At 40.8% G+C, this 12,497-nt stretch overlaps 1 protein-coding gene across 10 annotated transcripts in view; it reads left to right on the top strand.

Annotated features, from left to right (window-relative positions):
• Positions 1-3,970: 3,970 nt before the first annotated feature.
• PLSCR1 (phospholipid scramblase 1) overlaps positions 3,971-12,497 on the top strand; it is a 34,828-nt gene continuing 26,301 nt past the window's right edge. For 2 of the 10 annotated variants that reach the window (XM_019748913.2, XM_019748918.2), the window contains exons 1-3: positions 4,250-4,389; positions 8,433-8,498; positions 9,430-9,455. In XM_019748913.2, coding sequence (XP_019604472.2) covers positions 9,443-9,455 — 13 coding nt within the window. In that variant the 5' untranslated portion in view covers positions 4,250-4,389; positions 8,433-8,498; positions 9,430-9,442. Of the gene's footprint in view, positions 4,390-8,432; positions 8,499-9,429; positions 9,456-12,497 lie in introns of all 10 variants that reach the window. The other 8 variants (XM_019748915.2, XM_074333974.1, XM_019748916.2 and 5 more) reach the window with 5 other exon arrangements.

Raw genomic sequence — 12,497 nt, forward strand, 5'->3', positions numbered from 1 at the left:
ATTTCTCCTGCTGTTTCTATCAGAGGCAAGAGCTTAGTTATCTAAACAGCTTTAGGGGCAGGAGAAGCAGGGGCCAGCAGTTGTGTTGGGGACTCTGGGTACAGGGGTGGTGAAGAAGGTAGCCAAAGGGCCTTCTCTCAAGTCCCTGGGGCAAGGGTTGGGTCAGTGAGCATTTGGGGATCAGTAAGCGCTGCCTTAGTAGGGCTAAGTTACACTTTTTACCTAAATCTCTACCGCCCCTCTAATAGAAAAATACTTGTATAGAAGGAATATCTGACCGTTTTCCAAGACGTTTACAAAAGGGGCTGAGTTGTAGAAATGTGTTATAGTTTAGGGTCCCATTAAGAGGCCAAACCTCCCTTTCCCCTAGTTGGTATTGGGGCCAAACTGTGTTACCAAAAAAAAAAGATTAGTTGGCCTTTAAATTTTGAGGATCAAATTGCGACCAATTAGAAAGAGTACATCTCAACAGGGTACCGGCGGGAATGGACTCTTGATTCCCCATCTAGAAAAGGGAAAAATTGGCTGGGGCGAGGCAAGACTGCCCCTCGAGACAGTGGCAAGACTATCCCACCTCTTTTCTGGATTTCTGGCGGTTGAGAGAGTCCTGGTAGTTCCCGTGTTCTTCTTGGAGTTGAAAAAGGCTCGATCAGGAGGGGAAAATTATCGAGGGCTAATGGTCAAAGCCCAGGGTACGATCTTGATTATTCCATTCAGACGGAAGTACTGAAGCCCTCATGCAAGCAACTGTCCCTTTGTTCCTCCATCTGTCAGTCTGCTGGTATTAGCGTTACCCGTTGTTGGGCAATAGTGTTCAAAAAGAACAAGACCTTAAGGGATTGGAGAGGCAAATTTGAGAGGTAGGAGAAAGAGGTCTGAAAAGGTTAAGAATCTTCTCTGAAGGTGGGAAAGGCAAGAAAAGCTTGCCGACCCTTACTCACTGCCATCCAAACAACTGGAGACAAAGGATGCTATCCAAATCATGGCACCAAAATGTTACCGGAGTCTCAGTTCTTCTTGCTGACACAGTGAAGAATCAAAGGTCAGCAAGCTGATTAATATGCAAGCAGGGTTTATTAGTGATACATTCTCAGGGAAGAGGTTGGGGAGAGGGAGCGAGAAAGAGAGAGAGAAGCCTAGGTCCCAGATATTAGTGATATGTTCTCGGGGGAGAGGATGGGCTATTCGAGGTGAGAGAAAGGGGGAGAGGGGCAGAGAGAAAGAGAGAGAGAGAACTCCTGAGCAAGAGAGCAGGCGTGAAAAAAAAAAGGGTGAGAGACCTTTTGTCAGGAGGACTTATAGAGTTACCATTGATTTGGGGGCGAAGAGGTGGGTGGGGAACGTGGTGCATGCTCTTTCATAGGAGGGCATGACCTCCTAAGATGGGTGGAGGTCTGTTGACTCAGATCCTTATCTTGTTCCACACCACCTCTTATCATCTGTTGTTGTAAAACCAGATACGTGGCTGGAGGCAGTTAATCATAGCTAGTTAAGAGCTTTTTCTGTAGGCACTATGGACCACCTCCCACCCCATCTCCCCCAACATTTTCTAACTTCTACTTAACAGTAGGATGGGTAAAGAAGGTGACGGGATTAAGAAGTACAAATTTCCAGTTATAAAAATCATCATGGGGATATAAAGTACAGCATAGGGAATATAGTCAATAATATTGTAATAACTATGTATATTGTCAGTTGAGAACTAGATTTACGGGGTGGTCACTTTGTAAATTATATAAATGTCTAATCACTATGTTGTATACCTGAAACTAATATAATATTGTATATCAAATGTAATTCTTAAAAAGTTGTCCTGATGTTAAAAATAAATAAATAAACAAATGTCAAGGAAGAACTCATAATGGATGTCCTGAGGTACAGAAAACTTTCTAAAATAAGATGCAACGCCTAGAAGTCAAAAGTGAAAAACACAGTAAAAGATGATTAAAAATGAAAACTATATATTGTTAAAGCTAGTTTAAATGTGACACAATCTGGAGACTCACTGAGCAAAAAAAAAAAAAATTGTACTCTATTACGCAGATGAGGAATTGAATTTACAATATATACAGAGCACAACATATTAGCAAGGGGAAAAATGTCCTAATCCAACAGAAAACTATGTATTAAATATCAGATATTTCACAGAATAAAATGGTAAAATGTTTAGCAATAATATAAAAAATTACTCAACATTACTAACAACCCAAATTAACAAAAACAATAATAATAACATAATACTGACAATCAGAATAACAGACATTTAGAAATGATAATCAGGAGGTGGCAATACGTGGTAAAACAAACATTCTCATATTTTATTGGCAGAACAGAATAAGTTTCTAAAGTGTGTACAGAAAAGTAAGTGCAAGGACGATGACCACAACATAATTTGTAATTATGAAATTAGAAGCAAAATACACCTAAATGATTAGATCAACGATGCAGTTCTGTATTAAAGGCAAGGGATTTCCAAGAAGTTTCAAAAAGTGGAAACACAACAGAGAATATTTTGCGTAAAATAATCCTGTTGATGTGAAAAAGAAAACTGTGTACTGTTAGGCACAGCCAGAGGAATGAGTCACCACCGGAGACCAAAATTGGTCTATTAGAATTTATTTGGCGAGTTTGAGCTGTGGGAGGTCAGGCTAGGAAAGACCATAACCTTTTGGAGCAAAAAGGGGTAGGGAGTTTTACAGTAGGGGGTCAACGAGGTTGTTCCCCCTTCAACGCTTCAGGGGGTTTTCCTTGCATTGTCTCTAGCAACCAGGGGTTTTGTTTGGGACATGACCAAGCCCTCTGGCTCCACACCCTGCCCCTCGTGCCTAGGTCCAGACCTCCCAGGCCCTCCCAGGCCCGCTGATCACAAGCCTCTAGAACAGGATAAGACGGTTTCTACTTTCTAGGCGGCTTCTTCAAGCCTAAAGCAAACACAAGCCACAAAGACAAGATGGCTTTTAAGATAAGAAGGTTCTGTTAAGTCCTGGAATCGTCCACCCCTCAGATAGACAGAGGACACACACAATAATGCAAGTCACACAGCGAGGTTTATTTCCAGCTAGCTGGGGTCCCTGTCTCTGCCTGACGCAGCGGGTTTTAACAAGGACCCCCAGCCCTTACAGCAGTTCTCATGCTAACAGTCTCTTACAGTTCCTGTTCCCGGCCTAAATATGGCCTAACATGTACATATGTGTATATAGTATTTATTGAGCACTTACTGTGTGGCAGGCATCAGTCTAAACTTTTTGTATTTTAATTTCCTTAATCCTAATAAAAAACTTTGAGGTAGATATTATTACTACCTTCATTTTACAGATTAAAAAGCAGACACAGACTGTAATTTGCACCAAGTCACAGAGATGAGAAGGGATTCAAACCAAGTTGCTTGGTTTCCTCCCTCCTTTTTCAGTCATATTTTCTCAATTTCGCTATCCCTTCCAACTCCTTTCTTCTCTCCTGCCACCTACCTTCTCTCTTAGTAAATTTTCAAATGTCTCTTAACAGTGTCATGGGGAGAAAAGTGTGGGGTGCAGAAGGTATGTTTCACTTATTTTCTCCACATTCAGCTTTACTGTGTGGAAGATCATGTATCGCTTTTGTAAATGAAAATTTTAGAGAGAAAAAAAAAAAGAATGAATCCTTCAGTTCAGTTCAACAAATACTTGTTTATTGGGCTTGGTTGCCACTCCTGGAGGGACCTGAAAAACTAAACATTCTAAACACATCAGGTCGGTTTGACTCTTAAACGTTAACACGTTTTGTGGAAAGAGAGAAACAGAGACGGAGACAAAGAGCAAGAGAGCGAACTTGAAAAGACGTCCTGAAGGAAAACAAGCTGGACCCATCCGCATTTGTACTCAGCGCCGGTCACTACTTCCAACCGGAATGTGCGGGGTGGAGGTCAAGCCGGGGTAAAGGAATTTCCCTGCCGATAAGTGCTCTCGGCCCCACCCCGCAGGCAAACTCTCTCGCGTTCAAGACTTTCCGCATTCCAGCCATTGTCGACTTCTCCATTAAATGCAAAACCAACATTTTTGGAGTCTCTGAGAGTAGGAAAGGGGGCAGGGAGACATCTCCGCGCCCGCCCCTCTGGGTATTCGGTCTGGAGGCAGCTCTCCCGCCCTCCGGCAGCCACGCGGGACCCCGAGCTCCCCCGGGACTGGCTAGACAAACCCTTTTGTGTACGTAAGATCCAGGAAACGAAACCTAGAGCCGGGTTGTCCGCGCCGCGTAGGTCCCTCGGAGGCCCCTTCCTGGTGACTTCAGGGAAGGTTGTGTAACGAGCCGCGCGGAGCTGCCAAGGAGCCCAGGGGACAGAGCGACCGCCGGGCGCCCGGGTTCGCTGCCGTCGTCTCGCCCAGCGCCGCCCAGGAGCAGCAGCAGCCACAGGTGGGTCGGGGCGCTCTCCGTCCTGCCGCGGGCACGGGGCGCGGGACCTGTGCGGGTTCCAGGCCTCGCGGGGCCCCGGGGGCGACTTGTGACTGAGGGGCACGAGGGCTGGCGGGATGTGCTTGCGCTGAGGTTGGGGGGTACAGTATGGGGGTTGGGGTCCCAGAGGCCTCGGGAAGCCACCCCGGAAGTGGAGCGGGGGCGCTTTGAGGGTCCCCGAGTGACCTGGTAGAGACTCTACCAACGATGGTGTTTCCTTCCCTGAGAACATCTCTTCCCTGCGAGGAGGGCAGCCCTGAATCAGGGCAGGAACCTGGGCTCCGGGGTCTCTGCCAGCAAAATGTGGGGTATTAGAAGGGACGGTTAATAGAACCTACCAGCGTCACTTAACAGTAAATATGAGTTAGGACACAGCTGGAACTGTGCTAGGCACCCTGGGACAGCAGAAGAATTGGAAAGATAGAGGCGGTGTGTAGCATAGAGGAGAAGACCGTTATCTCAGCAGTCCACCTGCCTGACTCCAATCCTGCCTCTACTGCTTATGTCTGGGGACTCGGAGCCAGTTTCTTCATATATGTTCCTTCCGTACCTCATCTCTGAAGCTGTGTAACTATTAGAAGAGTTTAGAGTCTGACAGGTATTAGTGTAACTTCGTTAGACCGGGTCTGGCACTGCAGAAAGTACTCAGTGAAAGCTTTTGTTATTTTTAATATTTGACAAGTCCCTGCTTCTCCCAGCTTTCTACCTGGTTCCCGTGTGGTTTTATTTATACATTTATTCCTGGCAGTGCTGGCATGCTCGCTACCCAGTTCCAGGAAGAGGCAGAAAACTATTGTTTCTCCTAGATTAGTAATATTAGGAACAGGGTTAGTACCGTACAGGTAGGTTTCACTTAGTGTGAAATGTCAGGCGCTTTGCGGTCCCCTTTTTCTCCTTTGAACTTTTATAACAGCAGAAGTTTCTCCTAATGCCACACTGGTGAGTATGACAATTGTAGCACTTTGAACACTGAAGAAACACAAGGAATGTTAGTGAAATGAGTGGATTTCTGCAGTTGGGTAGAAAAGTGGCATGTGAAATAACTAGGTCAAGATTAAGCAGCCTTCGCATCTGCAAGAGAGCTATTTTGTCTGACTGAAAGGAATGAAATTAATAATTCTGTACACACATCATTGAATCAAAAAGCACCAATTAAGCGCTTTGTCCTGGACAAGACAGGCCATGCACTGGCCTTTCAGAGCTTAGAGTGCAGCTAGGGAGACGGTTAAGGTGTAACAACCTGTGCACCTCTCCATCCTCATGTCTCATGGTCTCTCCCTGTGGTCTCTAACACACAGACCTTTCATGGCCTTGAATGAAACAAGCTCTCTGCAGCCTCAGGACTTCTACATACTGAGTTTCCTGTCTATAATGCCTCACCCCACCCCACCCCCACACCTTCATGGCCTGGTTGATTTCAGACTTCAGCTCAGATCTCTGCCTTTACAATCCCCTCAACCACCACCTGAACTACATAGTGCCCCCGTAACTCTTTATTATAGCACCATTATATTTATTTATAGCATTTAGAGTATTTCTAATAATATAATCTGTCATTTTGTTCTAGTGATTGCTATAGTGGCTTTCACTATGCCTTCAGTCAATATTCTTTGAAAAAAGGCACAAGCTTTGTACCAACTGAATATTTATATACATACTTGTATATATGAACATGTGCATTATAATATGTGTGTATATACACACACACTATTATACTTTCTTAAACAGCGCTAAGTTGAAAAATTCAAAGTACTGTAGTTAATCAGTACTAGTAATTGTACTTTTCATTTTCCAAATTTTGAATTTAAAAAAAACTCTCACCTGTCCTGGTAAAAATAAAATAGCCTTGCTTAAGTTTGAAATTTGCAAGAAAGATACCATAAATACAGTCTTTTAATAAATTTTACTGAAATTTGACAATTTGGGAGAATTTTTTTTTTCAATGAATCAAGGACATGAATGCAAAGGATATGAATCATTTTAATTCAACTAATTAGTGAGATGTATAACATTAAGTGACCATTCACTCTTTGGGTGTAGGAGGAAAGGAAACAACTCAAATTTGTAGGGAGCTCTGAGTTGTCAGGAAAAGCTTTTCAGGAGAAATAACGCAATCAAACTAGGATAATTGACCTAAAGTTTAGTTTTTGTTTCTTTTGTCTTTTTGGTTTACTTGTTAGTGTGGTAGAACACTTAGGCACCACTCTCTCAGTTGGTCCCAGTTGATATAATACCTACTTTTTTTCTTCACTGTTTACTATAAAATGCTCCCCGCAAATGGTTCTGAGCTTATTTGTTTTGTGTCCTTGAACTCTAAATGCAAGATTGGGTTTTATAGGAAGACTCCCGGTATCAGGAACTTTGATTTGTAAATGGGTTTCAGTCACCCCACTTCCACCCTATACCTTGCACATAGGGTAGATTTGGGTACTCATGCTCAACATCTGGGCCACCTGGATGTATAAACTCATCTATTTTTGTTCTGCTTATCTGTTAGCTGAAGCTTTTTAGATGCACAAAATTTACCTATAAGCATAAGCTACAAAAACATGGAAATTATTTTATTTGTGACTTACCTCAGGAAGTGTTGGGTTCTCCACATATTCTTAGGAAGTTAGGGACATAGAATTCTGTGATTGTTTTTAAAGCAGTTAACATTTTGCTAAAATAATTAAGAGCATATGTGCTTATCTTGGGACTCTGAGAAAAAAGTGTTAATTGGTTTGTTTTTAGGCAATTGGAAAGTAAGTTTGGATAAATAATCCAAATCTAGTTTTGCCTGGTTTGTAGGCAGAGTAGTATTAGGGTTTTTCAAAATGAGGGATATTTCCCCCTGGGGTTCCAGATTTTACATTAGTATTTATTGAAAGCAATGAGATGGAAATTTCAGGACCACAAGAGATGAAGGATTTCACTGTAATGTGAATTGCGGAAACCATAACTGGATATCAGCTGCCCTATTTCTCCTCTCTGGTGATAAAAGTTTGTAATTATCAAATTTCCCAGAGCACCAGTGGGCTTTATGGTGTCTGATAGAATAATTTTGACAGAGATATATGAAATACAGTATATGATGCCTTAATCTCAGAAGCTCTCACTTAACAGAGTAGGAAGACGTGTATAGTAATCATATTTTAATTTGAAGTTCTGTATTTGTACTGAAGTAATTATGATTGCAGTAGTACAATATTTAATATGACTGTTAAGTTAGTTAAAGGCCATAGAAAATTTTTTTTAACTAATGATATTAAATGTGGTGTCCTATGAGCAACGGAATAGATAAAAACTTCAGCGATGTCCAGTCTAGCCTGTTAATTAAGGGATCCTACCTATTTCTACTCCAGAACTTCAGTCTTTTAATTTTATAGATATGTTAGCGTACTCTTAGCATATTTGAAGTAATAGGTATTACATTAATGCATAATCTTTGATCATGGAAATGTGAAGTTGATAAAAGTAATCATAGCATTTCGTACATATCAATTTAGTCTCCTTTTATTTTTTTCCTATGACAGAACCTAAAAACATGAATGTGGCTATGAAAACTTTTAGCCAACTTTGGTTACATGTGTTTGTTAGCTTATTAATCATCTTACAGGTTAACTGAAGGAAAGCATATATTTTAATCTTTTTGCCCTTCTAGCCTGAGGAGGTCCACAGCAGGTGGTTTCTGACTTCCCTGTTTCCCTGAAAATAAGACCTAGCCGGACAATCAGCTCTAATGCATCTTTTTGAGCAAAAATTAATGTAAGATCTGGTGTTATATATTTATTATATTATATATTATATTATATTGTATTATATTATATTAACCTGGTGTTATAGTAAAATAAGACTGGGCCTTACATTAATTTTTGCTCCAAAAGACACATTAGAGTTGATTGTCCGGCTAGGTCTTATTTTCGGGGAAACACGGTAGGTAATGAAAACTGGGGTTACTACTATTCTCAGAAAATCCAGGAAGTCAAATAAGTAACTCAAACAAATTTTTTGCTTTATTCCAGGGCCACGTAAACTCATTCTGAATTGTTCAACCATTGCTGAACTTCTTGAGTATATATAATTGAGAGGTAACTATAAATGGAATGTACTTGAGAGTTTTACTAGATTATGAAATTTTATGCTTAAAGTAGGCAGTGATAAATAAAATAAAATTAAAAGGAAAAGAGGAACATGATTTCTTCTTGGGAACACCGGATTTTAATTAAAGGATATACTGTTGAGGGATCAGTTGAATTTTATGTACTGTTTCAGATAACACAGCAGGAGGAGATAATAAAGTGGAAGCCAACGCTGGAGAGGGCCTGTGAAGGGCAGGACTGCTTCATATTAGTGTGTGGATCCAAGACGAAACACGTAACAGAGTTTTTGCCTCACATGTTAATTGTAATTAACACGCATGTAGGGGGTTGGGAATTCAAGTGGAGAGATAAGGAAAGTAGTGACTGGATAGTGGTGGAAAAGACTAGGATGGGATCGAGGCACTGGAAGGCAGCAGTACACTGAGTACGATGGTTTTTATTATTTTTCTGTAGAAACAACCAAACACAAAGTTTTGGTTGGATTGTCATGCTACTACAACTGACAATCCCTGAGAGTGGGTTCTCTGGCTAAAACCATGTCTTAAAGCATAGAACAAAAGAGGCGTTTTCAAATTTCCCATTCAAGTTGGGTAGACCGTATACATAGGATGAAATTTCCAGAGATATTTGCAGTAGTGTGACCTGATAGGTAACCTTTTTTCTTATTTTGGAACATTCCTGGAGCCCAGCCCTGAGCTGTTCACCACCTGGGCTGACTCACAACTTCAAAAGTCCTAATCAGAAACATAGCAATAGGACTGGATCAAGACCAGTGTGTGTAAATGACCAGATTCTGGTAAACTAGACGAATAGAGGAATATCTTATGTATATGTATAGTTTCCGAATAACTTGTTTTAACAGTCATATTTGACCTATAAAATTGTAGACAATGTATTAATATCAGGACTTCTTTTTCAGAACTCTTTAAATCATGGACAAACAAAGTAAGTAAATTAAGTGTTTTTTTTCCTATAATGTTAAATCTGTTGTTAATATGTTACTTGTCATATGTTTTATTCAGTTTCTGAAAGGACATAATTTACTTTGTTTTTTGTGCTTCCAGAATCCAGTCTACTTCAGTGTTCTGATTATAGAGAAAATACACACAAATATTCACTACCACTAATTTTTCCTTTAAAAATAAAAAAGCCTTCGATAAACCTAAGAAATTTTAGGCTTACTGGAAAATATGTTGTATAATTTATACTATATTCCATCCAGATCAGTTTTCCCTTTTCAATGTGTATTTCATATACATAAAGAGTACTCAAATTATATTAATTTACAGGTGATAAATTTAATATGTCAGTTCATTGTAATAAAAATCCTCGTATACATTACAGACATAACATACACATGTGAATAGTTTTAAATAAATACCGATCATTTATTCTGGCTTTTTTTCTTTCAAGAAAATTCTAAATAAATTGAGTACTGACAAAACATGTAATAAAATAATATGCCTGTTTGAAAATCTAAGGTTCGGGAGAGAAAAACAATACATAAGGGGGAAAACATGAAAAATAAAACCCTGTTTTCTGAAAGGATTTTGTTAGGCACAGCCAGAGGAATGAGTCGCTGGAGACCAAAATTGGTCTATTATTAGAATTTATTTGGCGTGTTTGAGCAGCGGAGGTCAGATTAGAAAAGACCATAACCTCTCGAGTAAGAGGGGTATAGAGTTTTATAAAGGGAGGTAAGCAAGTCTGTTCCTCTTCAGTGCATCACAAGCAAGCAGGGAGCAGGACAAGAGGGCTTCTAGCATAAGATGGTTTCTATACAGCACATTCCAGGCGGTTTCTTCAGGCATATTCCAGGCGGTTTCTAAGATGGTTTCTGCTCCTGGCCTAACAGCTCCAAGTCTTATGTTTCTAACCCAGATGTAAATCTCTTCAGCCTGTAGTGGAATTTTCTAAGTTGGGCTTTGTCCCTTGGGATTGGGGGAAGGTACAGTTAAGCAGTTATCACAACCTTTGTATTTGTTATGTAGATTTAAGTTGGAGCCAGGAGTAGATCCCCTACAGATGCAAAATCTCTCCCAAGTCACAGGGCCTGCACTGGGCTGAGGTAAACAGAACCATTGAAACTGGTGTGCACAGTAAATGTATAGGAAGCAGAATCATTAAGAGGCAAAGAAAGACAAGAAAGCTTTCAAAAAGTTCCAAGTTAAATTACACTTGTTAAAATCAAATTATACCAGCGATCCAAATCTTAAAATAGAAGATTTTGTGCCACTGTTATCAGAGAGCAGGCCCTTCTTGGCATGGTGTCGAGGTTCTTGGCATATTGAGCAAAGAATTAAACGAGACACAGGAACACAGTGGTGAAAGAGCAGTTTATTAGAAGAGAAAGTACATTCCAAAAGGATAGGAGCGGGCCTGAGCAAAAGCATGGCTCAAAGGGTGCCCACTGGCAAGGACTTGGAGTTTTTATTTTCTTTCGTCTAGGATGAGCTGTTCCTCTTCAGGCCGGGGACCACTTGATTGACACCTGTGATTGACAAGGGGCTATTACCTCATCTTAGATTGTGCATGTGCCTTCCCAGAATTCAGTCTGTTATGATATTAATGAACGTCTGGGCATATGTATGATATTATAATGATTGTATAATGAGGTTGTAGCCTTTACTGCTCAGGTGTAAGTGACCGGTCTAATTAAGTTAAAGGAAGAATTTGGGCATAGGGGGCGGTCTCTGGGTGGTGCTCCCCGTAGGCCATGTCAAACATGCAGAAATGTTTGGAGACCCCATTCCTAACTCTAACTGCCTACCTTATTTCCCCTGAGAGGCGTGGTCCCCATAAATCTGTGAGAAGTTGAGGTCTCTTCTGTATCTGCTTCCTGCTGAATGTGGTTGTTGTCCCTGCCTATTGGGGATTCATGGAACTCTTGCCCTATCTGATCTTAAATGACGGGAAGGGGTCTTGAGTTCCATCTTGGTCGGAGTGCACTGAAGCCTTACTGGGACATTATTCATATCCTGATGGCCCCTAGGCGAGGAGAGATAGATTCTAGTTCATAGATTAAGAGTGCTGGCCCTAGGAACAAGAACCAAAGTCCATTTAGCTTAAATTCAAGTGGCATTGTTGTGGCATTGTTTATCCCGGTGTTAGGTCTGGAGTGGCCTGGAGAGAATGCTGGGCCATAATGATTACAATCAGCTAGCTTAAGTCACAGGCTGCTAGATAGTTATTTGAAGCAAGGGGCGAGAGACATTTTATGATTTAAGCTAGGAGCAATCTTTAAGATTAACAAACTGATTTAAAAAGGAATTAAGATCAGGGACTAGGGAGCTAAGAAACTAGGGAAAAGGAGACTTAAAATTTCAATAGTGAGGGAGCTTTCCTGTATCCACTGTTACAATCCTGTCTTAACAGGATTTATAGTCTGTATATTTTTGTGTAGGTAGCCAAAGATGTTTATCTCTTAATACATTGTCAGCCTTATTACATACATACAGTATCATTTCTTAGGACCAGAAACCTCGGCTTTCCTTCAGGAAGTTTCATGGTCTTCTCTTAATGTTTGCCTTGTTGATTTAACTTTTAACAAAACTCAAAGCGTTTTAAATGTAAATATATATAGTATTGAGCTGTTTTGTTTGCTGTAAGCTCCAGGATGCTTCAGATCACTTAGAAAGATTCTTTTGGCCACAGTCACCTTTAAACGCTTCAGTTTCATATATATAAATTATGTGTGTATATGTACACATAAATGGAAATGAAATTACATATGTATATAAATACAAACACCTTCACACAGTGCAACAGCCTTGTTGTAACCGAAGGCCAACGGAGTCCGGGGCTCCTACTGCCAGCGCCGCTCAGCCAATAGACCGACACAGGAACTGGGCTATCGAATAAGCGTTTATTATCAGAGCACCAGTGGTCTGAGAAGGCAGCAGATTAACACCTCCAATAATTGCCTTAACATTCTCAGACTGGCTTGGGGTATTTAAGGGAAAATCAGGGCACTCTCCCAGAGGCTGC

This window comes from Rhinolophus sinicus, linkage group LG01, assembly GCF_036562045.2.
Source record: "Rhinolophus sinicus isolate RSC01 linkage group LG01, ASM3656204v1, whole genome shotgun sequence".
Lineage (NCBI taxonomy): Eukaryota > Metazoa > Chordata > Mammalia > Chiroptera > Rhinolophidae > Rhinolophus > Rhinolophus sinicus.